The 26,464-nt window shown below is 48.9% G+C and overlaps 1 protein-coding gene across 5 annotated transcripts in view; it reads right to left on the bottom strand.

Moving 5' to 3' along the window:
- The window catches only part of COL27A1 (collagen type XXVII alpha 1 chain), a 118,381-nt gene that overhangs the window by 52,510 nt on the left and 39,407 nt on the right, over positions 1-26,464 (bottom strand). For 4 of the 5 annotated variants that reach the window (XM_026113797.2, XM_064523643.1, XM_064523645.1 and 1 more), the window contains exons 6-8: positions 24,661-24,702; positions 5,739-6,000; positions 5,170-5,654 (exon numbers count right to left, since the gene is read on the bottom strand). In XM_026113797.2, the coding sequence (XP_025969582.2) occupies positions 5,170-5,654; positions 5,739-6,000; positions 24,661-24,702 (789 nt within the window). The other variant, XM_064523644.1, reaches the window with a different exon arrangement.

The following is a 26,464-nucleotide window of genomic DNA, read 5'->3' as shown; positions in this document are numbered from 1 at the left end:
CCTCCCAGTGCTGGGAGGCCCTTCTGTTGAGCATCCACCACCTTGCTCTTAATAAGCTGGACATTTGCTGTTGAGTGACCAATTCTGTAGAAATGCTACCCATTTTAGAGAGTCACTGGCATTTCACTGTGGGCACCCTGTGCCCATTGCAAGGCCCCTGGGGCACAGGCCCCCCTTCCTTGTCCTGCTGCTGAGATAAATCAGGTACTTTGTGAAGCATTGCCTTTCATGGCTCCTCTTCAGGAGAGCTATGGAGTCCAGGCACTTACTCTGGGTGCAGCCTCTAGATCATCCCATGCAAACCCAGTGGTCTAGGTCCACGCTGGCTCATCTAGTTGAAATACGAGAGCAGCTTGATGGGGTGCCCAGCGAGTCCTTCCTCTTAATGTGGTCACCAGCAGGTCTCAGCAGACCCAACTTCATCCACTCTCCTTCTCCATCCGCCCTCCTCTGCCGCACCACCCTGCATTCCCAGGTCTTCAGCTGGGGCTACCAGGGAAGGTAAAAACCAGACCTCCGCCAGCTGCCACCCCTCGGCTTCCTCTGCAAGCGCTGCCCATATCTGCCCCGAGCACGAACACAGACGAGGGCAATTCTGCAGGCAAACAGTCCTAGTGCGTGACAGATAGCACAGGGGAGAGCAATAGGCACAACGGCACTCCCGAAAATTTGACAGCACGTATTTCTCTCCCTTAAGCAGCTGAATTCCTCCCAAGCCGATGCCATTTCATGCAAATCAAAAAGAAAGGTACAGAGCACCAGGAATAATGAATTGAAGGGCTGTAACACTTCAGGAGAGAAAATGAAAATTGATCCACAAGATCTCTTAAAGAAGCGAGCTGGTATTTTGCTCTGCAAAGCACACACAGTGCTGCTTTGCAGCATAATCACTCTTCCTCCAGCGTGACCCGACAGCTGTAATTGTACGTGTCACGACACGACGGATGGCTCCGTCGAGAAAAGCAGAGAGATGTTTTTGTATTTGCCTTTATGTGAGTTCGCGCTGTCCCTGACACCGCATGCCTCCATCAGGATCCAATTTAAGCCTAGGAATAGAAAACACGACTTTGCTTCTAAATAACCAGTGCTAACGTTGAGTAATAGAAACGAAAAGAAAAAAAGGAAGGAAAAGAAAAGCCTGTCAATACTTACCGACCGTTGGGAACCCCATGTGAAATACAGAGTCTACAAAAGCCAAGAAGCTTTTGGATACTGGCAACACAATTAAATCACTGCCAGGAGGATTATCAAGATCATAAAAATCAGCAGCTTTTAAATTGATCAGCACTCTCCACTTCTCACAATACTTTTCCCCACAGATCCCAAATGCCTTTACAGAAGACAGATGGTTACAGCAGGGTCTATGCCACGCTGCTGGCCACAGCTCCCCGGGATGAGAAGTGGTCTTGGCTCATGAGTGTCTCTTGGCTTTTCCAGAGGCAGGGCAGCCTGGGCACACTTTCTTCCTCCAGAGAGGGGAGTATTTCAAGCCCAGGGCATTTTGGAGAGACATGCCAAAAGAGTGGCCCGAGCAGATGAATAGTGGGAAGGGGAAGAGCCATCGGGGCCCTGTGAAAACGGTGACAAACAGGACTAAGGAGCGACTGAGAACTGCTACAGCCACTTCCAAGCCCATCTTCCCCAGTAACAATTTGGGTCCCATTTTCAAAGCTGGAAAAGGATCAGCTCCCAGCCACTACGCCAAGGACTTGCATTCAATCTCCTGGCCGCAGCTCATGCCATTCCCTGGGACTGCGATGCTGCCCGGGGAGGAGCAGGGGGTGGAGATCCTCCGCCAGGAAAAACCCACCTAGCTAATGAGTGGGGAGCAGAGGGGAGCCAGAGTCCTACAGATGGACAGACCACGGAAAGGAAACCTTCCAGAGAGTCCTTCCACCCCTGCAGCTCAAACGCCTCCCCGTCCCCACACCTGCCGGCACCTCCATCTGCCCGGCGAAAAACGCAAATGCAAGGAGACACAAAACCCAGAAGCACCAGAGGCACCAGAGGCATCACTAAGCTGTCAGCGACTTTGCTGCTGCTTTTATATAGAGGCAATCAGGAACTCTGAGATGTGACAGGGGAAGCGATTAATCACACAGCCATAAACAGCTCCAGCTTGGCGCTGCGCACGTGCTTAACCTCTGCACTCTTTGGAAAAAGAAAGGGGATACTGCAACTAAGGGGAAAGCAGGTTTTGCATAGGCAGATGTAAACGTCCTTGTGTGTGCACACACACCCTGCCTTCACGTCCAAGCTACACCAGGAGCATTGCTCGTCACCTCCCAGGCGCTCGGGGCACATCCCAGTGAGATACGGACTGGTTTCTCGACTCACTCAGAGCAGCCCATCTCTCCATTTTGCTTAACTGCCTGTGACAAGCCAGCCAGGTCTGAATGTCACCCTCGTGACACTAAATACAGAGGAAGCTGAGCAGTTTCTCCCAGATTCCCTTTCCGAGCTCTGCTTTCTCTCCCCACTTTTGCCAGGTACAAATGCACCTTCCTCGAGCTGCACTCGGGAGGACGACGCATGATGCGCCCCCCCACTTCCAGGACTTGCTATCGGAGGCAGCTAAAGGTATTTTGATTTGGGAGTTTCTTTTTAAGATAAACTCCAGAAAATGACATTTTCCTAATACCATTTTTTCCCTAAAACATGCTGATTTCCCTGATTGACATTGCCAGTAAAGGAGGAGGAGGAGGGAGGGGGAAAAAAAACCCTCCAAGCAAAAATGTTGACACTAAAAATACATTATTCCCAAACCTTTCCTCTAAGAATAACCTGAGATTTCATCTTCAGACACCTACCCAGTCTGACTCCCACTTTCTGGCGCTTGGTAGGGACGCCCAAGGTGACCCCGTAGCAGCACATGGCGTGCTGCAAGCCCCGTGCAGAGTGTGAACACCAAAACCAGAGAAAAGGTTGAGTCAGGCTTCTGAAGCTTCAACATGCTTTTCAATGAAGGTTGCTAAGGTAGCATGCGTATTCTTTTTGCTTGTTCTTTTTTTCCCTTCCACCAGTCATGAGTTGAACATCTTGCAAAACATCTACAGTTGCCCCATGGTGGAAGTTCCCAGCAACAACGGCATGGCCCTGGCAAGCAGCGCTCGGCCACCAAGGGACTGGGAGTGATGACAACACTTCGGGAAGGGTCACCAGGCTCATGGGATGGTTTTAGCTGAAAGGGGAGTAGCTCTGGCCGTGCCACAGCCCACCGCGAGCCTGTCTGTGCACATGGTCAGAGACGCGGGTTCAAGCCCTGCCACCAAAGTGCACCACGAGCTGGTCAACACCAACCCCCTAACACCAGCACGGAGCTGCCTTTCTCTGCTTTTCCAGCCAGGACCTTCATCTGCACACGTGACACAAAATCTCAGTGTTTTCTACAGGAAGGGAAAAACAATTCCCTCGCTGCTCTTGTCCTCCCTTCCATGTCTCCTCCCTCCCCTGACGGAGTGACAGCAGGGCTGTCAAGCGGCATGACGTTTCTGCGACTTCTGGGATTTTTTCACCATCCTTTAGCATCTGTTCCTTTTGCTATTTTCTTCTATTTTTGCAGGCAATAGCTGTGGTAACAAGAAGATGGCTTGAGGGGGATAGCTGGCAGTCCTAAATTTAACCAGTGTCCTATGAGGCCTGACACACTGATGATGAACGCCCATGAATGTTCACAAAATGTATTTTGTCTGGGAGAGAGGGTTGAGAGGCATTAATCTCTCCACCAGCACAGAGCTCCTCCAGGTCCAATTACTCCGCGTTACCCAGCGCCGAGTTACTTAGCATTAGAGACCCAGCCAGAGCTGTCAGAGGAGAAACCACCGCGGTGTCATCACGCGGCAACTGCGGGCGAAGGATGACAATTTAGTGGCAATCAATCGGGAGCGCGGCTATCACAACAGCCACTCGCGCAGACCTGATCCACAGCTTCCAACTGAGAAGCAACCCCGAACTCCAGCCCTGCACTCAGAGATGTCCCAGCCAGCTTTCACTCAGCTATGCACCGCGAGAAGATGAGGATGAGCTCATGGTCATTCGCAGCAGTCCAACTGGGTGACTGATAATCACACATAAAATTCCTCTATAACCAAAAACATGCAATTTTAATGAAATGGTAACAAATTTAGCATATCAGCATAACAGAAGTACACAGGGAAAATATGTAAAAAAAAAAAAAAAAAACCAGATACTTCTCAATGAAGACTGTCTTTTTCACTAAATCTTCATCTCTTCTAGATCTACCAAGACTAAAAAATAAATATTTTTTTAATATAATGGAGGAATAATCTGAAAAAAAATAAAATATTGTATTTCAAGGCAAATTAAATGTTTTGCTCTGACCCAACAAGATTATTTGGGTGTCACATTGCTGGGGAAGTAAAGGACAGCAATGCCAGCGGTGACCACAGGCCCCCTCCAAGGCCAAGACCTGAAGCTTGCTATGGGGAGAGGGGGCTGGAGAAGGCTTTGGGGCATTGACTATGGCCTGCCTGGTGCCCATCAGCTCAGCTCTGGCCAACAGGACCTGCACAAGATACAAGCCAACAAGGTGATTAAATGACTTGAGACCATCTCTAGGGCAGAGGAGATAGGGAAACCATTCTCTTCCTCTCTCATTGCTACTGAAGCTCCTTAGGAGGCACCAGAAAACCTGCCGCTTATCAAGGGGATGGGCTGACGCGCAGACATACACCGCATGCATGAACAAGGTTTATCTGCCTGGTTTCCCACTGCAAAGTGCTGGGACCTACGCTCAGTTGGCTGTGCCCAACACCCATCACGGTCAGGAGAGGAAGAGCTGCACCCACAAACCCTGTCAAATGCCCTGGGCGAGGACAACGGATACCTGGTCCCACAGGTCTGACCCAGGCTTGGGAGAAGCATATGGGGGAGGCAAAGCCCCATCTCAGACCAGCACAGACACCAGAGAAGGGAACGACCCAGCAACTGGACTCCAGTACGTTTAGCATGAGAAAGCTTTCTAATTCCATCCTGACCTACCTACACCTCCCTGCCTTCCCCTGAATCCACATGCTTTAGGATGAAGGGATGCTTTGAATTTGCTCCTGCTGTTGCTCCACCACCTCGAGATGGCCTGCTGTACAGACTGCCTTCGGCCGTCTCCCCACAAACCCTTTCCCACCCACAGCAATCTCCTCCTCTACTTACAGGCAGGCCTGGCGGTCCTGGCAGCCCCGGTGGTCCTGGCTTCACGTGAACCTGCTGTCCATCCGCCGTTGGCAGGACCCCCTGCTCGTGGTGGTCTGCAAGGCCCTCGGCTTTGCTCCCAGCCACGTTGCGGTGCACAACACCTTTGCTGAGCCCTGTCTGTGGGGGGGTTGTGGCAGCCTCAGGCCTTACAGGAGCTTCTGGAGGATGCTCCAGGGCACTTCTGACCTCCCCCTTGCCCGGGGACTCAGGAAGGACCTTGGGTACATTTCTGTCAGAGGTGGCAGTCCGACTGACTGACAGAGAGACTTTGGAGAAGGAGGAAGCGGCGTCCAGATCAACAATGGCATCGACGGGTTTGCTGGGAGAGAGCCACGTGCGGGAACCCACGTCACCCTTCAGCTTTTCCGTGGTGATGTTCTCCTCCTGGGGATCTGAGGCACGTTCCTTCTTGGCAGCTGGTCTGTTTACTTTGGCCAAGGTTCCTGGGAGGATAAAAACACCATCAGCCACTCGAGCATCATGATGATGCTCAGGAGAAAAGGAGGTAACAGTGATAACAGACTCACCGGAATCGCCAGCCACCGGTGGGCCATTCCTGCCGAGCCCTGGCCTGCCAGGGCCAGTGATTTTATTATAGGTGGAGTTCAACAGCTCAAAGCCTTCCTCCTCAATAGAAAGGCTTCCCTCCTCCTCCTCAGCAGACGGCACGTCAGTAGCAGCAACTGAAGCCAAGGCACCTCCATCGGGCTGGAGGCTAAGAGTCTCCTGCGAATCCTCCCACGCCCGAGGTGGCCCCAAGGTCAAACTGGAATCAGTGAATTTGGAATCCTGAAAAGGAAAGAGGGAAGAAAGTGTGCGTGTGTGTGTGTGTGTATATATATATATATATTATATATATGTATAATTTTTAACCCAGCAGCTTGTGTCATCAGGGCTCCAGATTTTGGAGGACACTTCTGCATAGCTGACGCAAAAACTTGTACTTACAACCCCCTCTTAGCACAACAGTGCCTGGACTTGCCCGGGACTGCGGGAGCACCGTGCTGCAGGCAGCCTCCCCCTGTGCTCTCCCTGCTCACCAGTCTGGCTTTTTAATTCCCCGCAGGCGCGAGCACCGCCGGAGGGGAGCTGGTGGCCATGACCTGTGAGCCCCAAGCAGGAGCCCCCGCCTCGCTGCCGGGAGAGCTCAGCGAGGATACGCTCAGTTGCGTACAAACAAAACTCAGCTTCAACAAGGGACCGCTGCCCAGCTCTCCTACATTTATTGGGGCAAGCCAAATTTAACACACAGCCTCCTTCTCATACTCCCATCCTAATAATCCCAGGTATAATCTTCTATGCTAGAGGGGAGAGAAGAGCCCACAGTTTGGTAACGGGAATCCAAGCCTGGGAGTGATCACTAAAACCACTAAAGCAAAGTCCATAAAGTCACAGGGATTGGTCCGTCCCCTCGGCCTCTGAATTCGCTGCTTCCACATACTTCGAGGCTCCTGGCAGTCACGGGGAAACAGCGCAGGCACAGATGTCTCGAAGCTTGCCGAGCTCCAGCCTCCACCGCCCGCTTCCTCCCGAACCGCACAGCAGCTGGAATAACACTTGCGGCGACCCCCCCGGGAGCCGGGGAGGGAAGGCACACGTGAGCCAAACCGGAGCCTTTTGGATGCTCGTGACAAATTAATTTAACACAGGGGCTTGCAAGGGATCCACTTTGGCTTAAGCTGCCACGTTAAGCGGTCCCTTCAGGCTAGCGCAAGTAGCAATGGCTCTTTCGGCCCTGCAACAAGCAGCGTCCAGGCACCTCCCAGGGATGGAGGAAAATTGCGTTGCTCATAGAAATATCTGTACTCAAGACAAAAGCTCTGAACATGGAAAAATAAGAAAAAAAATAGACTTTACTGCATTTACCTGGGTTTAAACCTCATGTCTGGTTTTATACCCAGCGCTAGCACAACTCTCTCAGATGGGATTTGCACCCTGAGCCACAACCACGTCGGTGGGTGCAATGGGCAGCTGCCCCTCTGGAAATGGCTGACGGCATCGCCGTCGGCCCAGCGCGCTACTGCTCGGATCTTGCTCCACGCTCCCGCTGAGCTCTGCGGAGGATGGACAGCCCCTTCTGCCCAGCACTTGGCACCAAAAGGAGCGTGATGGGACCTCAGCCCTGGCTGGCGGCCCTAGGGGCTAGCGCAACGCTGCTGCTGAGCAGAGATGATCTTAGAAGAGTCACTAGAGGGAGATGCAGGCCCACGCTTGCCTTGCGTGGCTCTGCGGCCGGGGAGCAGGGAGGTGCAAGGAGATACCCTCACCCTCCCCACCATCACTCCCTTTAATTGAACCCCTTGTTACTTGGCTCCGATTTTGCTCTGCACCACGGACCAGAGAGATGCTCGCGCAGGAATGCCAAGACAGATTTGGACAGAGGGCTACTAGGAAAGCAACAATTTCAACGTGATTTTGCAAGCGAAGGCTGAAGACATGGGTTGGGGAACAGCTCAACGCAGGCGTTCATCCCACTTCCCGATACCCCTGGGAGGGAAGCTCCAACAGGAGCAGCATAGGGCCGTGCCGAAGCCTTCGCTTCGCTGGAAGGTCGTGTTTCAGAGTCCAGGAGCTGCTCTCGGAGCCAGGACACCCCGAGGACAAGGGCACGTTCACCGGGCAGCCTCCTCTCCCATAGCAGAGCCTCCCCAGCAGTTCAGCACACCCCTGGCTAGGGCCGCGCAGTCATTCTGCTGTGCCACCAGAATGGACCTTTCCGAATTTTTCCCATCCTGAACAGGGATGGAAGGTGAAAATTTTCAAGAAATGTCCAGGTTGAAAAGTTTGGTTTTGAAACAACCAGAATGCTTTCTTTTCAATTGTAAAGGTTTTGAGGGGAGGGGAGCCTGTGTTTATTATGTATAATTTGTTACAATTTACTTTGAAGTCGTTTGATAAATGCAAGTGATTTTATAAGTGAAAACCTAACTCAAATGAGAAAAGAAAAAAAATTTTTTTTTTTTTTGGAAGAGAGCAAAATTAAATATTTGGACAACTTACTCCCTCCTTCCAAATTTTACTCAAAACAGGTGCTTTCCCCATAAAAAGTTCTATGCAGGGCAAATCAGCATGCCCCTAAAAAAAAAAAAGAGTACAGCTCAAAAATCCTGCTGATTCCAGCCATGGGTATAAACCACCCTGACACAAATCCAGCAACTTTGGTAGAGCACCTCCACATTTACACGGACATGAAGAAGGCGGCAAGGCCCTCAATGCATCATTCAACACCAACGATTTTTTGTTGGTCCACCTGATGTTGCGGCGGGTTAACTGTGTAGGGCTGGGGATGGATTTAAGACCATGTGCAGGAACCAGAGGAGTTAGTCCCAGACCACATCAAGGTGTCACAACAAGCTTTTGCCAATTCAGTGCTACAGACATAGCCATGTGGAATTACCAGTGGCTCTAACAGCCCATAATTGCCCTTATTTCCTCGCAAAGATCACAGAAGAGATGAATTGCTATCACAAAAGGGTTGGCATTTCCCCATGCCGGCAGAGAGCCCCAAGGGCTGTGTCCACTCTCTGCTCCCTCCACCTGATCTGACCCCTCTTGCTCCAATCACTGCAGCTGCAATGAGAAGGGACTCTGGGCCAACAACCACCGACTCTACTTCCTTAGCTACTAAACGAAGCCGTAATGCTGTCCCCAAGCGACAACATTTCTCTGAGCCAAGATGGTCTCCCCACAGGGCGTATTGAGACTTTTGGGAAAACAAGCCTGAGTAAAAACAAAAGCTGCCGAAAGTCCGTTCGCAAAGGGCAGACCTTCACGCAGAGGTTGAGGGACCATCCTGCCGCTCAGGTTCCCTTGCTTGAAAAGAGTTATGAACATGAGACGAACACGCGGGACACTTCCCTCTCACCGCACATGCTGCTTAACATCTAACATCATATCGTGGTTATTCTCTTCATGGACACTCTAAAAATCAGTTTGATACGTGTCATTTAGAAACCTTCAAATATGCTGATTTAGCATTATTTGGGAGGAAAATAAAGTTGTATCTACACAAACATCAGCCACTTAACAGATAGGCGCCTGGGAAAGGAAACATGCAGGAAGCATTTAATAACTTGGAATCGCACTAGACCCCACAATCACGACAAACAGGGTCATGCTGCAACAAACATCGCGTGCTCAGGGGCAAGACGCATGCGGAAGAGTTTGGAGGAGACCCCAGCCGCCCTCTTACCTTGGCAGAGCCAGTGGCGAGCCCAGCGGCTTGCAAAGCCAACCAGAGGCAGGGCAGCTTCATCGCGCGGCGGTGCCGGGTGCGTGGGTAAGCCGAGGCACGGGAAAGGCTGTGCTGCGGGGTGGCATCCCGCTCCGGGGACGCTCTCAGGTCCTGCCCACTTCACTACCGCGAAGTCCAGCCCCGGCCCCCTTCCGCCAACGCAGCCCGGAACGCAGGTATGGCCGGGCTCCAAGTACACCGCAGATTTTATATTTTTTGGTTTGGCTTTTTTAAAGCCATTGCTGATTTGGAGTTAAATGCATAGAAGGAGAGTTGGGGAAGGAAACTGTACTCCATTCCCACGCTCTAGCTTTCCCCTGGCTCCGTAAACTCTTTAAAGCAATATAGCATTTAAACCCCGCCAGAGAGCAATTTTGCTTGAACAGCGTGCAGGGCAGCAGTGCCCAGTGATTTGCAACCAGCGCCTCTGCGCCCCAGCTGGCGTCAGCAGCGGGAGCATCCCTGGGCAGCAAGGCTCATAGATTCAGGATGGGGACAGGCCTGTGCTTACAGGCATCTAGGGGACAAACTGCTTTCCTTGATCTTTCTCTTCCCAGTTCCTCTGGTTCTGTGTTATTCTGCTCCTCCAGCCAGCTAATACCCTAACCAAATGTCCAGCATTCCTCCGGCATCAGGGTTTTTGTGTCCCAAATGGCATGGGTAGCCCTATTTTTAAAGAAAGGTGCCTAGAGCAGGTATTAAATAGGCAAGTGGCAACCTAGCACCAAGGAGTAAAAGTTGAGATAGGGCAGAAGAGACATCGCTAGCAAGGCCTGGTGATCCTGAACTGGATGCAACTAAAGGATAAAATGCACAAAGCAGGAGAGGAGCAGGGAGAATGAAAAGTGAGCTGGAAAGAAGGTCTGGAGTAAAGATAAGCAGCGGAGGGCTGGAAAGACCCTAATTCCAAAAAGGAACTTCCTTGGGTTTGGGAACCTCTCCACGGTGAAGCCTTCATGCCTCGTGCGCCTGGTTTGCCTGCTAACAAAACCTCCTGCGGAGCGGAGCAGCCCTTCGTGCCCCCCGGGAGCGTGAGCTTGCTGACCCATGGCTGCGTGCACCAAGCAGAAAGCAAGCCCCTGGGGAAGAAGAGAGCAGAAATGGGATGATATAGAGATCAAAACCTCTCAAACAAGTGCCTCCTGCAAATGCGGCTATCAGATGCAGTCTCCTGCTGGCACGTCATGTCCCTTGGCCTCAGTGACAGCTGACTCCCTGAAAAGAAATTCTCCTGCTCATCTCCAGCCAGCTCCCTTTAGCTGGCTTTGGCAATTAGACGCTCTCAGATTTTCCCCTGGGTATTGCTCAACTAGCGGCTCAATTGCCAGACAAGCTCATTACCATTGCAGCCCCGAAGAGCAATGAAAGCTAAAGGATGCGTTTCCTGAACAGCGCTCAGCGTCTGGGTAATATTCAAGGAGATCCAGGAAAGCAAATGGCAAAAACCCTGCACAAAGTCATCAGAGCAAAGCTCCTGAAGGGGACAGGCTGCAGTGAAGCGGTTTTCATCAAGCAAAACACCAATGTATGGCGAACTAGCCTGCAGAGATCGGAACAAATTAAAATATGCTGCCAATTAAATCACAGTGGTTTTGCTGCCTTCGAGGTAGAGAGAAGTCAAGCTTGGAAACATGGAAGCAGGGAAGCAGCTAGCGCTGCTCATCCGCAGCACGGTGGGACTGGGCAACAGCCGGTGGCCCAGGGCCTGGTGCAGGAAGGCAAGCTATGGTGCACACACAAGAGGGAGAAGGCCGTATCCTCACCTTTGCATGGGGTGCCCAGCAGCTGCAAATAAGCAGGAAAAGGCCTCAGACCCGATGCACTTTGCTTCTCGCCCAGCGCACAGCAGGAGCATCCTGCACCCAGGCTCACCCGGGAATCTCCAGGGGAGCCGAGATGTCAGGGAAGGCTCAGCACTCCTCGTCCCCCATTAGTCTGCAGCTGGCTGGGCCAGTTTTCATCCCAATGTGGGAGCTGAACTCACCCACCACACACTTAAGGGAGCAGTAGCGCTGACAGGGGAACTGGTGGCAATGGGCAATCAGGCAGGGGAAGGACAGGACAAGCCCTTTTGCTGCAGCCCTGTCTTAGATCGGTGCAAGCTAATCATAAACTCCACCCAGAACGCAGCACTTCTCTAGCAGAAGTTCAAGGGGTTTAGCTTAAGCCTTTTACAAATGTTAGAAAATGAGTAAGGAAAGCGCATTCCTACCCTGCAATAAGGGCATCCAGCCTAGAGATCAAGCCAGCATAGCCTCCACCAGTCATGTCCTCCTCTAACTTTACAGCAAAAACATAAACCCTATACCCTTTCTCAGGAAAGAAAGACCTAATTCTCACAGAAAACACAAGGACCAGCTCCTAAACTACTTGGTCTTTTTTTTTTTTTTAATCTGAAAGCTGTTGGACCAAGGGTTGACACCACGCAGCATGTGGAGCAGGCGAGGACAGAGCTGCCTGACATCAGCTTTATCGACTGCAAGGTTGGATGTCCAGGCCACTGTGGCAATGCAAGCTCTCAGGAGGACCAGGTAGGATCCTTCAAGACTTTCCCATTATGCAACCATCAGGTACGTCTTCCACGTCTTTGCACTCGGACTCAAGGTGAGAAAGAGCAGCAAAGATCAGCTTTCTCCCTGTATCTCCATTCTGTAGCTTGCCATTTCTTTGCCTTTTCCATGTCACAAGGCACTACTGACCCCCAGGGAGAAGAAACCCCAAGGCGTTAACAGGAGTCTGCATTAATAGTAGAGACTATTCAGCAAGACTGGCCCATGGAGAACCTCCCTCAGCTGACGCAGAGGCCATCTGAAAGCAATTAGCAACTGCTGTAGTTGCGTGCATTCACGTGGCTATCCCTCACGTCAGATAAATACACAGAAGCCCTGAAAATCCCCCTCTCTTCTGGACATTGCCCCCAGAGCATTAGCAGCACGGGAGCAGCATCCAGACCTGCTGCGCTGAGCACCATGGCTGGGACATTCCTGCCAGACGTGAGGGGAACCATGCCTGGAGCACCTGGGCAGATTAAACCACTGGTCTCCAGCTGTCATTCACAAAAATCAGGAGCTAGATCACCTGGTGGCATCTCCAGGGCAGGCTGAGAAGCAAGCTGAGCACCTGGAAGGAAATACTCTGGGCTTTCTCTCCCAAAGCTCCTCCCGACTGGAAGGTGGTCTTGGCTTTCCGCATGCCTGGCTGCGATTGCTCCTACTGCCCCATGCTCCCAGGAGTGGGTTTGGGGCTGAAACAGCAACACAGCTCTCTGGAAGGGCCTCGATGTCCTGGGAGGGAGCTGGGCTGCCCCTGAAACCTCCCTCCTTGGCCATATCCATAAACGCCCTGAACTGAATTAGCCTTTTCAAATATAGCAGAATTAATGGATTCAATTACACTAGTGTAAAATCCTTGAGAGTCCTCTTTAAAGTTACACGTAAGCCAGATTTCAAATCAAGTTAAGAGCACCCTGCATCATTAAGTTTAACCCACTTCTAGTTAAGCAGTAGGACTGGTTGCAGACAGGCCTGGGAACCGGCAGCGGTCAGGAAGCAGCCGTAGCACACAGACCCCAGAACAATAGATTTTTTTAAACCAATACCCTTCAAAAAAGATCTATTTTATGAAGTCCTCGCGGGCAAGAAATCAAATACCGAACTAGCCAAAATTCAACTCCAAAGAATCATCTGTACATCTTAAACAACGGTTTGGCTGTTAATTATAAGGAACTAAATCCCCCACGATGTACCCTTCCTGGCAGGGTAAGGCATGGCAGCAACCTCATCTTCGGGGACTTAACCGAGCCTGAAGGCAGTCGTTACAGCAGCTGCTCATTGCTTTGCAGCCAAAAATGCAGTTTCTCGCACTTTGCTCCACAGGCGCCGGGGAGACCCGGCTCGCCAGCCTTGCTGCCGCCTGCCACGAGGAGCGGTCCGGCCCTGCCGGGGCGCGGGAAGGCAGGAAAGCGAGGGCCACCACCACGCTCCCGGTTTTCTCATGTTCTTCCTATAGAAAGAGCAGAGCAGCGCTGGGACTGCGAGGGGACCCTTTTACACCGGACTTTTAAACAGGCTGAGCCGGGCAAACGTCACTCAGGGATGACTCCCATATGACTATTAACGCACTCCAATTAACAGCCGCTTGCCCTTTTTCCTCCCTGAGCAATGCAGTCCGTTATCTGCATAATTTCTTAGCAAGCTACAGCAAAACCTACGGCAGCTTCACAGGACAGGCTGCAACTGGAGCCTGTACCAGGCACCCTCTGTTTGTGCCCGGACGCTCGGCCCATCTCCGATGAGTGAGCATACTCAACGTCCCCTGGTTTTATTTGCAAGACTCCGTCTCTGTCTAAAGAGCACCTGAAATTGAAAAGGAGATGAAAACCCATCTCAGGGAGAGGCAGAGGAGGGCATTCATCTATCTCCTAACCCCTCGTTTTGGCACGCAGTAAATGCAACAAGAAATGAGAGAGCTGGTAGAGATGGGGACTGGGCCTGTTTGCAACTTGAAGTCAAAATAGTTTTAAAAGTTGATTCATTCCAGGGTTTTTTGTGGGTTTTTTTTTTCTTTCCTATTTCCAGTGCTATTTTGTAGAGGGAGTGCAAAGGTACTTTTCAGCTTTCCCCAAAGAAGCCTGTCTGTCTTTTTATTTTTGTAATTGAATTTTTTATTAGTGAGCAGGCCTGCACTAATGTAAGGTGTTAGGAAAAGGCTTTAGAATCTGAAAGTGAAAATATTGAATTCCAGGTGGAACAAAACACACCAGGTCAGCCCAAGCAAACACTTCACCCAGATTTTCAATTCAACCACCAAAAAAATCCTTTTCACTCAGCTCCATCCTCCAATTCACAAGCACGGGGGTCAGCAATGCCTGCTAACCTCCTGAAAGCCCCCCGAGTACCAGAGCAGCATCGTGAGGTTTTTTTCCTCCATCTTTTAATGGCATTTAAAGGTTTCTGTTCCCTTTCAGTAATTAACACTACTTGATCATTTACAGCAGTGCCTGGGGAAGGTGCAAAGAAAACATCCGACTCTCCTTCAACAGCCTTGCCCCCACTTCCCAGCCCTCTCAGCACCTTGTCCCCTGCCAGGAGAATTGACGGGATCAGCACCATCAGCGTTGGGCAAAAGTCACCTAAAGCCCTGCAAGATGAGCAGTGTGCAGGAGGGGAAATGCTCCTCTCCCCTTTTAACGTGCTGATGAAATTATGAAACCCTAGAGTTTCTTAATTTTTCAGTCCCATCCCAGTAAGGATGAAACTAGGAGCCTAGGGAAGAAGGAGAGCCTGCTGTGCACCTCCTCCATTGCAAGGCTGATTCTCCATCCCAGGCAATGCTTTGGAGGGAACAGGTTGCCCTCACCACCATGAAGCACCAACTGTCCAAGCTGCCTTGCACAGGGACCAGGGGATAAACCGGGCCGTGCTGCGTTGTGCAAATACAGTTGGTGTGTTGGATGCAGGAGGGTGGCCAAGTGAGAAGGGACTGCTAGCATATCTGCATCTTCATGCAGTCCCTCAGAGGGGGAACAGGTCCCTCCTGAGCAGCTGGCCAGCCCCATAACCTCATCCAGCCCTCCCTGAGCCCATGGCATTAGCACAGGGAGCTGCCAGGGGCCACCGAAGTCCAGCACGAGGAGAAACATGAGACAGGCACCAGCCACATGTCTGCCTTACGCTTTAGATAAGTGGCTGAAGGGACGAGCGTAACAGAGACACGAGAGAAGTGCTGTGGCTCTAAAACCTGCCCCAGGTTGCTGTAATCTGGGTACCATGACCCAGACTGCAACCTCCCATCCCACAGCAGCCAGCATCAGAGCCACACGTAGGCACAAGAAACTCTGCAACAGGCATTTTCTCATTTAATTTAATTAGGCAGTGAAGTCTTGCCCATGAAAATAGAGGGTTGTTGCTTACAAGCTCCCTCCTGGAGACCATGACGTCATCCCCATCTCCAATCCCAAAGTCGTAAATGGAGCTTGCAGCTCCGGCCAAGCCGAGCGGGAGCATCCCAAGATCTGGGGGTGGAATCAGGGGGCAGAGGAGCTCGATAGCAGCAGCCTCACTTGCTCTACAATAGAGTTTCACCCAGGGTTTTCTTCTGGCAGAGACCTTTGCTAATAATTAACAGTAAGGCAAGGAAATAAAAGTGCCTAACAGAGCCATAAAAGGAAAGATTTGGGCACTAGATCAAAAAGTGTGTGCTGGCCTACTGCCGTCTGCTAAAAGCTACGCGGGAGCTGCAGCAAACGGACCCCAGGGAGCTGAAGGAACATGCAGAACGCGAGAGCTGACGGCTTCCCAACTGCAGGGGTTTAACAGTTTCACAAAGGACAAGGATGGAGAAATTCAAGGCACAAGCTGCTATGGCAAAAAAAAAAAAAAAAAAAAAAAAAAAAAAAAAAAAAAAAAAAAAAAAAAAACAAACAAACAACCTTGCTAAGATTATTTTGCATTCTCTACCCTTATTTAGAAGAGGTGGAACATAGAGCTAGCCATGCACAACCATATCTAAAACGACACCAAGCCACACTTTGCAGTCATTTACTGGGCAAGAAGCAACTCTGGGATGAGCAGTGGCCTGCTCTGGGCTGGGCTGGTCAACACAAAGCCCCCAGGGCCTTCTCCTCACTTGCCGCTGACTGAGAGGAGCCAGGCCAGGCCATGTCCAAAGGCAATTTTTGGGCAGAAGACATGATCCATGTCTCTGTCACAGTCAATGGCAACCCCTGGCATTTCTGCCAAAGCGTGCGCCAGCCACAACTCCTGGCCCCAGCCCATGCTGGTGGTTGTGGTCTGCACGCAGATCATCTTGTAGACATCGGATAATATTTTCTTTTACCTAGAGCGCTGTGCTCAGCAGCGGTACCACCAAAAACGATTGCTCTGTCCCTGGGCAGGAGCACTGGCATGCCGGGCAGAGACCCCTTCACACCTCCTCGGGGCTCTGAAAATCACCTCTGTGCTTTCGGGAGGGAGGTGCTAGCAAGCTGTGGCAGGGCATTTGCTCACCTGCCCCCCTTGCTGCTGCCATGGACACTGGCCTCTCCGATTCTCAGGGGCTGCCTGACGAATGCCTGGAGCAAGAAGCTCTTCAGCTCAATGAGCTATTACAGAGGAGCCTTTCTTTTACTGCCCCAAAAGAAAAGAGAAGCCATCTGATGCCTAAATATACCTTGACGTTCAGGTAGAGAGGCTGCAAGGGTCCTATCAACTCCATTAAAATAAGCTGTCCGAGCCATCGCTCACCTCAGGACGCCTGGAGGAACGTTTCCAAAGCCTCCCTCCACCCCACCGCACGCCACCAGTCACGGCTGTCCGCAGACCGGCCACAGACCCAAACAACGCTATTCCTAATAGATATGTCCCAAACATGTACCGAAGGAGGGGGACAAACCTAGGCCTATGGACACAGCTACCTGCACAACTCCACCACCCCTTGGACGGCAGCTTCCCTAGGGAGAGCAACACAAATATCTGCTCTCGCTGCGGCAGCCCACAGAGGGGGTAAAACCCCCATTCATTTCTGTAGGAGCTGAAATGAAAAACTAATTGATTTTTTCTTTCCTCCCAAAATGAAATTGTGAAGTATTGCATTTTTGACGTTGGGTTTTGTTGCTTTGGGTTGTGGGTTTTTTTTTTTTTTTTTGATTAAAAAGTAAACACTCAGTCTTGAAATATACCTTTAACAAGGAAAATTCAAGCACTTCATTTTGAGGAGTACTTCAGCTTTCCAGCAAAATCACCCTTTCTCCTCCTGAGCAACAATATTTTGACATTATTGATCCAAACTCAAAGAGGTGACTTCTTTAATTTTTTTTTTTTTTTCCCAATGAATGGAGCTACAACAGTATGGATAAGTTTCAGCCAAGTCCACTTTTAAGAGAACTTTTTAAGCCGCATTCTGCACATCTTCCAAAAAGGGACATTAATGAAAGATAACAACCCCTCGCTACTTCTCGGGGCCTCATGAGGACTGGATGATTAGGATCCTGAAGCACATGGACATCATTAGCCAGAAATCATTCAACAGGCAGAGGTAGAAAGGAAGACCCAGCTTAAAGAGATCCTCAGGACCATGCCACATGAGAACAATTCCACAAAGTCATGGATTTAAAAGCCAATTCTTCAAAGAAAAAAAAAATCACCTGTTTTTAAGTGCTAGAACAGGACGAAATGGGAAACCTATTTTTGTCTCCGCATTGGAGATCAGTGCAGGGGCTCAGAGCTAAAGGACCTCCTCGGGGAGCTGCGCAGAACAGAGGAATCAAAACACTGGCGAACAGCTCGTTACGGGCTCGGCCTCCGCTTTACAAGGCGAAGAATGGAGAGAGCTTTAATGCCTTGCAGAGCACCAGCATCGCCACTAAAATAAAAACCCAACCTCATTTTAAACTGCAGAAGAAAAATCTAGGCAAAGCTGGGGAATGGCACCAGGAGAAGAAGAATACCATGGGAAAGGCAGGGCTTAAAGTCTGCTTCCACTTGCCCCAAATACCAGGTTTAAAGGCCCTTTATACCAGTTGCACATATGGTATTAACCAGGGGCTGTAAGCTGCTGCAGTGACAGAAAGCTAAAGCATTCTGGCATTTAATAGGTGAAGTCAGCGCACAACAAGTAAATCAGTGCAATACCCACCACGTTAGGGGATGCAGACTCCAAGTAGGAAAGCGGGGGTTTAATCCCTGGCAGCCCAAACTAAAGCATCTTTGGAATTTCTCAAAATTGCAGACGAGCATTTGTAATTCAACTCTAGCATCCAGCATGGGAAAGCTCTGTACTAGAGACTCTCATCTGGAGAGCTCAAGAGGAACTGGTCTCTAAATGAGAACTTACTGGTCTCTTCAGTGCAAGCATTCAGGACTGGATTATACTGATTATGCATAGACAGGAAAAAAAAAGAACAAAACCAAAAAACACCCAAGATCGGGAATGTACATGCTTGCTCCTTTAAATTGTCCAAATTTAAAGCCCATTATGAGAAGCACTGGCTGAGAAAGAAAAACTGGGAACTGGTTTAAACAGCTTAGAAGTTGCCCAAAAGAAACAGTGTTGAGGGAAATGGCATGCGAGTTTAAAAAAAAAAACCAACCCAAATTAGATATGGGAAGGAAGGAATGAGCATAAACTGAAAGCAGCCATTAAAGATGACGTATTATTAAAAAAAGAAAGGGGAAGTGGCATGTGATAAGCAATGCAGAACCTGTGATTTGGGGAAAACTGACGTGGACGAAGCAAATGCAGAAGGACGTCGTCCCTGGCGAGGCCACCCCATGTCGCGGCGAGAAGGACCCCGCAGAGGCCCCTCGCTACACGGAAATGGCAGAGTTGCCAGCAGCAGCGTGGGAAGACAGAGCTGTAAAAGCCACGTTTCTGTTCCATGTTTGGGAAAAAACAAATGACATAACCAGATGATAATGAAATAGTTTCCATTCCAAAAGTGACAACGAGGAGGGTCAAATAAAGACCATTCTTCAATCCAGTCCCGATAATTCAAACTGTGAAGCTTTAAAATAGCAGGCTCTCCAGAACATGAATACTGATTTTCGATTTGGCTCAGGAACCTGGGGAAGTTCCAGGGGACTGGGGGAAAAAAAAGCTTTATGTTGTGCCAATTCACAAAAAGGCAAACAGGAGGCCTTGAGTAATTACAGACCTCTTCCCCGAAACCGATCCCAAGCAAAACAATGGAGTAACTGATATGGGGCTCATTAATAAAGAAACCACAGATAATGTAATTAATGCCATGGCTTTGAAAAGAGTCCCTGTGTAACTAACTTGGTATCTTTCCTGAGGAGATTAGTGTGTGTTGTTGATAAAGATAACAGCATTGATGTAGTGATCTTCGACTTCTGTAGGGCATTTGAGTTAGGACAGCTTGATATTATGATCCAGAAACTAAACTCATATGGAAACAAAGTCAGTCAACGGTGGACAGGTTAAAAACCAACCAGGAACATAGCGCTCTGCCTCCATCGGCAATGAGAACCCAGACAACTAGCTTAACGTGCTTCCCTTGTTTTCACCCAGGTCAGGCTGGATGAAGAAGATTTCAAAGCTTAGTGCCTTCCCAGGAAACAGTTTTGTTAACAAGCAGCTTTTCTAACAGACAAAAGTACAATAGGATTTAAAGCTCACAGTCAGGGCAAGACAATTTTAAATAGTTTTTTTTTTTTTTCAACATGTTCTAACAACTCCTCCCTGGAAGGGCTGTCTGGGAGATGCTTCATCATGGGAAAGTTGAAATCAAGAGTGGACAGTTTCCAAAGTGATCTGCACTTATTTAAAAGAGGAACAGTTTCCAGGAAACCCTACAGGCCAGATTAGCAGAAGATGAGGTCAAATATGATATATCTTTGGATCTATAGCATTTATAGCAGGAGTTTTGGGGGAAGAAATCCTTCCTGGTGGTAGGCACCGACTCCCTCCTCTCCACACTGGCCCTTCCTTCCTCAGAGGGTACAAAGAGATTCAGCCTCGCTGCCCAGCCAACACATTGCTCTGTCCATCCCCAGCTGCTTGGGGCCCAGGAGAGCAGGAGCTTGTGCAGGAGCCACTTGCTAAACCAAGAATGGAATAACTCAGCCCATCGATGCCCCCATCACCCCTTTGTGTAACCAAGGGCAGCAGTTTTTGCTCAGTCGGTTTATATAGGGCACCCAGGTGCTGGATTTGGGAAATGAATATATTGCAAGACAAAATAATTAACATTGCCAATGATTTCTTTCTGGTGATAAGTGTGGGATGCCTCGAAGTGCCCCATTTCTAGAGGGGGGGTGTTTGGGGCTCCCCAGTGCCTCATTTGGGCATTCAGAAACTGAATCACAGAATGGTTGAGATTGGAAGGGACCTCTGGAGATCAACTAGTCCAACTCCCCTGCTCAAGCAGGGTCACCTAGAGCACATTGCCCAGGACCCTGTCCAGATGGCTTTTGAATATCTCCAAGGATGTAGATCTCCAGTCTCTCTGGGCAACACAAATGCCTGCCCATCCCTACAAGTTCAAGATGCAAGGGCCAAATTTGGATCAGAAAGACTCTGAAAGACTCCCTTTGCTTCCTGCCTCACACCAACATCGCTCTCTCAAACCACACATACCTCTCCCTTGACAGCCTTCAAGGCAAAAGCAGAGCAAAATCATTCATAAGAGACCCGCTAGCAAGCAGCAGCCATGCTGGCGTTGCACATCGATGAAGCGCTTTCCTCCAAGCACATGGCCGTAAACCTCCAGCAGGACACGATAAAGTGGTGGGAAGCATAATGCCCCATAAAGGAGCTCGAGCAGCAACAGAGAAGTCATCGTTCAAACCAAGCCCACACTGGAATACTCCTAGCATATGGCAACCCATAAAACTCAGTAAGGGCACAAGAACTGAAAGCCTGCAGAAGGTCAGATCATAAAAGTTTTAAGCCTAGCTGTAATTCTGACTAGATGATGCCTCATGGCACAGCTAGATGGAAAAGCGATTTATTGAAATGCAGGAAAAAATTTTAAAGCCATGCCTAGATCACAGTCCTATTCAGATTAACATGCCCCTCTTACTGAGTTTATCATGCAGTGGAATTGAAGTGCAGTAAATTATCCATAGATACCTTATCCTCTACCTGAAAAACTGCTTCAGAGGTTTTCAGATGACTGATTACAGGGGTCACAAGAGAACAGCTCAGTCCTGCCTGTACCGACTCAAGAAAACTGCTGAGAGTCGTGGAGGTACTGCTTTGCTCAAACTGTCAGACTTCCCTAGTTGACCTTGGCTACAAACCTATGGCAATATTTTGATATTAGAGCAGATTATCCAGAAAGCCAACAGTCTGCAAGGCTGCAGGAACCAGTGGGGCAGAAGACCGGCATTTATTCCACGAGGGTTTGTCTTTTTTAGGCAGGATGGGCTGAGCACTAGCAGTTTGCTATATTTATTTTCAAAACCAAGATCCAAGAGTACATCTATCTCCTGATTTGAAGGGAAGGGATGAGACCAGATGCTCTGTTAGCACCTTGGCATTATGCAATCAAAAAGGTGCTAACAAGAAATTAGCAACTAAATCTCCATTAACTGCTTTGAAGTCATCTTTACAATGGCACTTCCTAGTATGGGTGAACATTGTTTTTGCCATAAAAACAAGCTCCCTCCCCTTCTCTATAAATGAATTGTGTCTAATCATCAGGAGCACCATATTTTGATTTGCTTTATTCTGCTGGAATCTTTCTCAGCATGATCAAAAACCAGCAAAGAAAGTAGCGTTAAATAAAGTCTTCTACGCTGAATATCAGATATTTAAAAACCTCAGATTAGAATTAGTTAAATCTCAGACTTGTTCTTTTTTTTTTTCCTTTGCCATGCAGGTCATAGTAAAGTACAAGCTCATTCAGTTCGTTTTCACTGCTGCTAAAAAGCATTGCCTGACCCAGCATGAGGGTACATGTTCATGAATTGTGCCACACACGAGCATCTCCCCCGCCAGCATAAGCATTTGCAAAATCAGGAGCAGAAACAAGCATTTGTCCAGTGCACTGTGGTTTATTTGGCCTTCTGCTTCCTGCAATTGTTTCTGAAAAATTACTTATTTTTGGCAAAGGGCTGCCCAGTTGCTGGCTTGCACATGCTATAAAACTAGAAAAATGATACCAACATCACTCTACAGTTTCCCTTTCAGGCTGCAGGAGGGTTCAGCTGGGAGGGCAGACGAGGCTGCCTCCATCCAGGCATCCTCCCCAGCCTGTCCCCGTGCAACAGCCCACCGGAAAGGCACAATGCTGCAGAATAAACACCTCAAATCACAGAGGCCAGGCTGAAAATTTAAAAACCTTGCAGAGTTTTCAAATGCTGAGAGCTCTGCCTTGGTTTTTTTTTTAGTTACTAGGACCAAAGATAACTTCTAAAAGGGGGAACAAATAGTCCAGGCTGCTGAAGTGGTGTCATCTTTGCACACATGCAGTGACCATGTCTTCTGACTACTGTTGAGCAACTATTTAAGAAAATATCAGAAGCTTTAAGACCGACTCTGGCACCATAAGTTCAGTAGCAAAATCTGAGCACGAAAGAAGGGAGATTTCATGAATAAAGAGCATTTTCGCAGAGCTTTCATGACACTTTAAAATCAAAGAAAGATCTAGGAACTAGCTTGGACTGCCAAGGTGGTTAAACGGGTGCAATTTCAGCTCTGAAGCCTCTTTGAAAATCAGTGGGACTTTGGCTGTATATAATTTTGGCTTTAGAATCCCAAATTTAGTTGCTTTGGAAAAAGCCATTCAGCCTAGCAATCCACCCAGCCATCCAGCACAGACGCAGCTACCGCAGGAGACAAAGAGAAGATTAAAGGTAAGAGAAATGGGTCAGCACTATCCATCTTTTCAAGATTACTGATCAGTTACAATCTACCCCTTAAAAAATTACAAAAAGGATATACTGTAATTTAGGTCTAATTTAGGTTGCTAGTAACAAAACTGATCTATTGCCTCCATTTCCCCATATCTTTCTCCATCATCACCTAGCCCCTCTACAATTAATTAGCCATTATTAGCAATTAGGAGATAAACTAACAGGCGAATCTACTTCTAAATGAACAAAAACAAACAAAGCACAACTACAAACTATAGCTTTGGACAGTCGCTGCAGCAGAGCTGATCCGCTCTCCGTTATTTTTAAACTGTAACACGTTAGTAGCTCTTTTTCTTTAAAAAAAAATCCAAACAAGCCTTTAACGTCAAAGATCCTGAGGCATCTCTGGTCCTCATTAAGTGCCTGCAAAAAAATAACCTTGTCCCAAATCCAGAATATCATTAGTCTTCCCCTGTGGACCTATGAATTTCACCAGCTTTCTATGGCAGCACCTCACCAGTTCACACCAGTCACTCAGAGAGCAGCTGCCTGCAAACCCGGCTGGCAAATGAGCAAGACGACAGTTGGGATGGGATAGGAGAAAGTGTCCGAAACAGCATCGTGATTCTGACAGCTGAAACAGCACCTGCCAGAGCAACACACGCTGATCAGCACTCCGGAATGAATTCTAGTGAGGTAGAGACCACATTGCAGACATGCAGGAGAAAAGCAATTTTGCCATTTCCTCAGTACTCAGAATTCATTATCATCAGTGGAAAACTAACCTGTCAGTAGCATCATCAGCAAAACAGCAGCAGAGTACAACTGCGTGACCACCTCCAAGCCTGCCTGCTGCTGCGATACTTGTGTCCTGAGCAAATCCCTCACATAAAGTACAAACCCAACTGTAAAAAGGCCATTTGGTCATACACAAAGCTTTGTTTGTGTGAAGCAGCTAGTACGGTGTAGCTAGACAGTTTAAACCAGGTAGGATAACAAAGACCACCTGCAAATGGTTAACAGCAAAGCCTGGGAGGGTGAAGAGAGTATGGAAGGACTCCGTATCACTCGGTCATGCAATAAAGGCTCAATTTACATTTGCTGCCAGGTTTCTGCATCAGGTTATCTGTTTGCATGAACTCCAACAACAAACCTTGGCTAGAAATCACACACGAACCAGAAACACAAAGACCTTGCAGCCCACTTTGCTCACAGCGATTGCTGATGGACCCTAATGCAGGAAGACAGCAAGACAAGCGCTCCCAGCTCCTCCCATGCGAGAGCAGCCCGGCGGGACAAGGGTGCCGAGGAAGCAGCCTGCAGTCCCCCACGGGGTGCCAGCGCTGGCCAGGGCACCTGGCAGTAGCAGCTCCCGTCTCAGTCCACCTTCTCCCAGAGAGCAGCACCAGAGGAGCACCACAGCCTGTAAGCCCCAAAACTGCCTCTCCCCGCCGCAGGGACCTCAGCCCTTCCCGCTCCTCAACCACAGCGAGCGGCAAGTCTTCCCTGCACAGATGTTAACGTCCCAACAGGGTACAAAGCAACAGTTATTCTAGCCATAAAAAAACCCGATGATTTTTCTCACCAATGCCTTCATCAAGCCACCAGTGCCTTCATCAAGTCACCCTCTTGGGCTCAAAGCAAGCATTCAGGAAGCTCACCTTAGCTTCCACTAGCTCTGAGACACAGCAAGTTACATTCAAGCCATTTAAAAGAGAGATCACAAAGAAAATTGTATCTTGTAGCCTTGCCTGGGTATTTTGGCTTTTTTCCCCATGATTACTCATTATACAGACTGGTTTCCCCAGGAGACATTATGATGGTGACACATACCAGAAGGAAATGTGGAGAAGGCATCCCCTGCACATACCTCCCACATGCCATGCAGGAGAGTCGTACCTGAGCAGACGAGTCCTGAATTTCATTGGTTTCTTTTGGCACCTACACAGTTGGAGAGAAAGAGGAAGAATATCACTGTCCAAGGAACTGAACCAACTTAAGCATGTGGTTATTGTTGGCTCTGGCATTTAACACACTGCCTCCAACTGCACTGAAAACATCCAAGGAATGCACACTGGGAACTAGCCATTCATAGCTACATTAGGGAACAGCTTTCGATTAAAGCTCTCAAGGCTTTGGGTGGGTTTTGTGGTTTCTTCTGTTTTTTTGAAGCTCATCAGCTCTATGGAGGGCCAGCAATGAATGGGAACCGGTGTGACGTCAGGCAGAATTATCCCGCGGGTTCCCACTTATGGTCAACTTACTGAAGCTTAAAATAAAACCTTCTCTGTGTTGACTAAGCCACTGCAGCCACTCAGATGAGCGCTCTAGGCCCATACTCTCTGTATTATCTTGTACCGTAAGAGTACGTTAAGAGGAATCCGTTGCCTTGCAGGCTCAGAGCACACATCTTGCAGCTTAACTCAGATTTGCCCTATTTCTCAGCCCTAAGGAGTGAGTCTGACTTTCCTTATGGAGCTATTGCCAGTAACCAAGGGCTGTCAGCATGAGAAATGCCAGGTATCATTTTGGAGATGACTGTGGGTAACATTTGCTGGGAACTCAGACATACAGATCTCACTTAAAGCAGGCAAATAACCAGCATGGCCTCTTCTTCTCTGCTCTGTATGATGTATTTAGCCTTCTCTGCATTTACTCTCTGGCAAAGCCAACTCCTAGTTAATCCCTTATGATTAGGGCTTTTCCGAAAACCTTCCTCTTAAGATAATAAATATGGAAACAGATGCAGCACTGCACAGGGTATTAAGCAATTACTGCAGGTCTGTTCCAGGACCAGAGGCAAGGAAGAGACACAGTGGGAAAGCAGCACAAGCAGAGCATCACTGCGCTATCTTGGCTGCCTGAGCTTGTTCACACCAAGAAATCCAGGGAAAGGAACTGGCAAGCAGGATTGAGAAAGGACAGATGCTTCAACCTGCACCCAGTTCCCTTCCCTCATGCTGGCCCTTGCCACCAGCCCTCCCAGCTTCTCACTAGACCACTCAAAGGGCATTACACACAGGAGGTTAGTGCCAAACGCTGACGTTAGGAACTCGCCTCTTCCCCCAGAAGCAAGCCTTTTCCAAACAGCTACAACAGCCTTTCCAGCCTGCAATGAGACAACTGTGACTTCAGCCTCCCCACCTTATCCTAAAAAGTTAATGCACTTGTTACTGAAAATCCATCCTGGCTGACTTCAGCACTTGGCCTAGAGATGAGGAGTCTCCCTGGCCAAACTCCTGGCTCTTGAGGAAAAGCTGGCGTGGTTCATGCTTTCGGGGATTTACTACAATTGAGCTGGGCTTCTTCGCATGGGAGCATTTCTTGAAGCATACTGTATACTGAATACTGTAAACAAACATAAAATCCACAAAGCTTCTATTTTTCAGCTATGCTGATAACTTAGAGGAGACGTCTGAAAGGAGCATGCACCAAACAACGCAATGAAAAGAGATCTTGCGGGGTGCGAGCACAAATTTCAAAGCAAAACACAATTCCTGAGTACAGCTTTCACCCCACTCCCAAAAAGCAAAGCTCCAGCTGCAGCATTACTCAATAGCTACTCAAAACTCCCCTGTTTAAAACATGTGCACACAGGCAGTCATATACACACCCAGGCTTTCTTTGGCTCAGAAACTTTCCCTCTAACTCATTTTCCCTTCGCACTAAAGCTGTCTGTGACTTTAGGGGCGGGCTTGAATGG

This window comes from Dromaius novaehollandiae, chromosome 20, assembly GCF_036370855.1.
Source record: "Dromaius novaehollandiae isolate bDroNov1 chromosome 20, bDroNov1.hap1, whole genome shotgun sequence".
Classification (NCBI taxonomy): Eukaryota; Metazoa; Chordata; class Aves; order Casuariiformes; family Dromaiidae; genus Dromaius; species Dromaius novaehollandiae.
The sequence above is the reverse complement of the archived record's forward strand: the minus strand, read 5'-3'. Positions and strand labels throughout refer to the sequence as shown.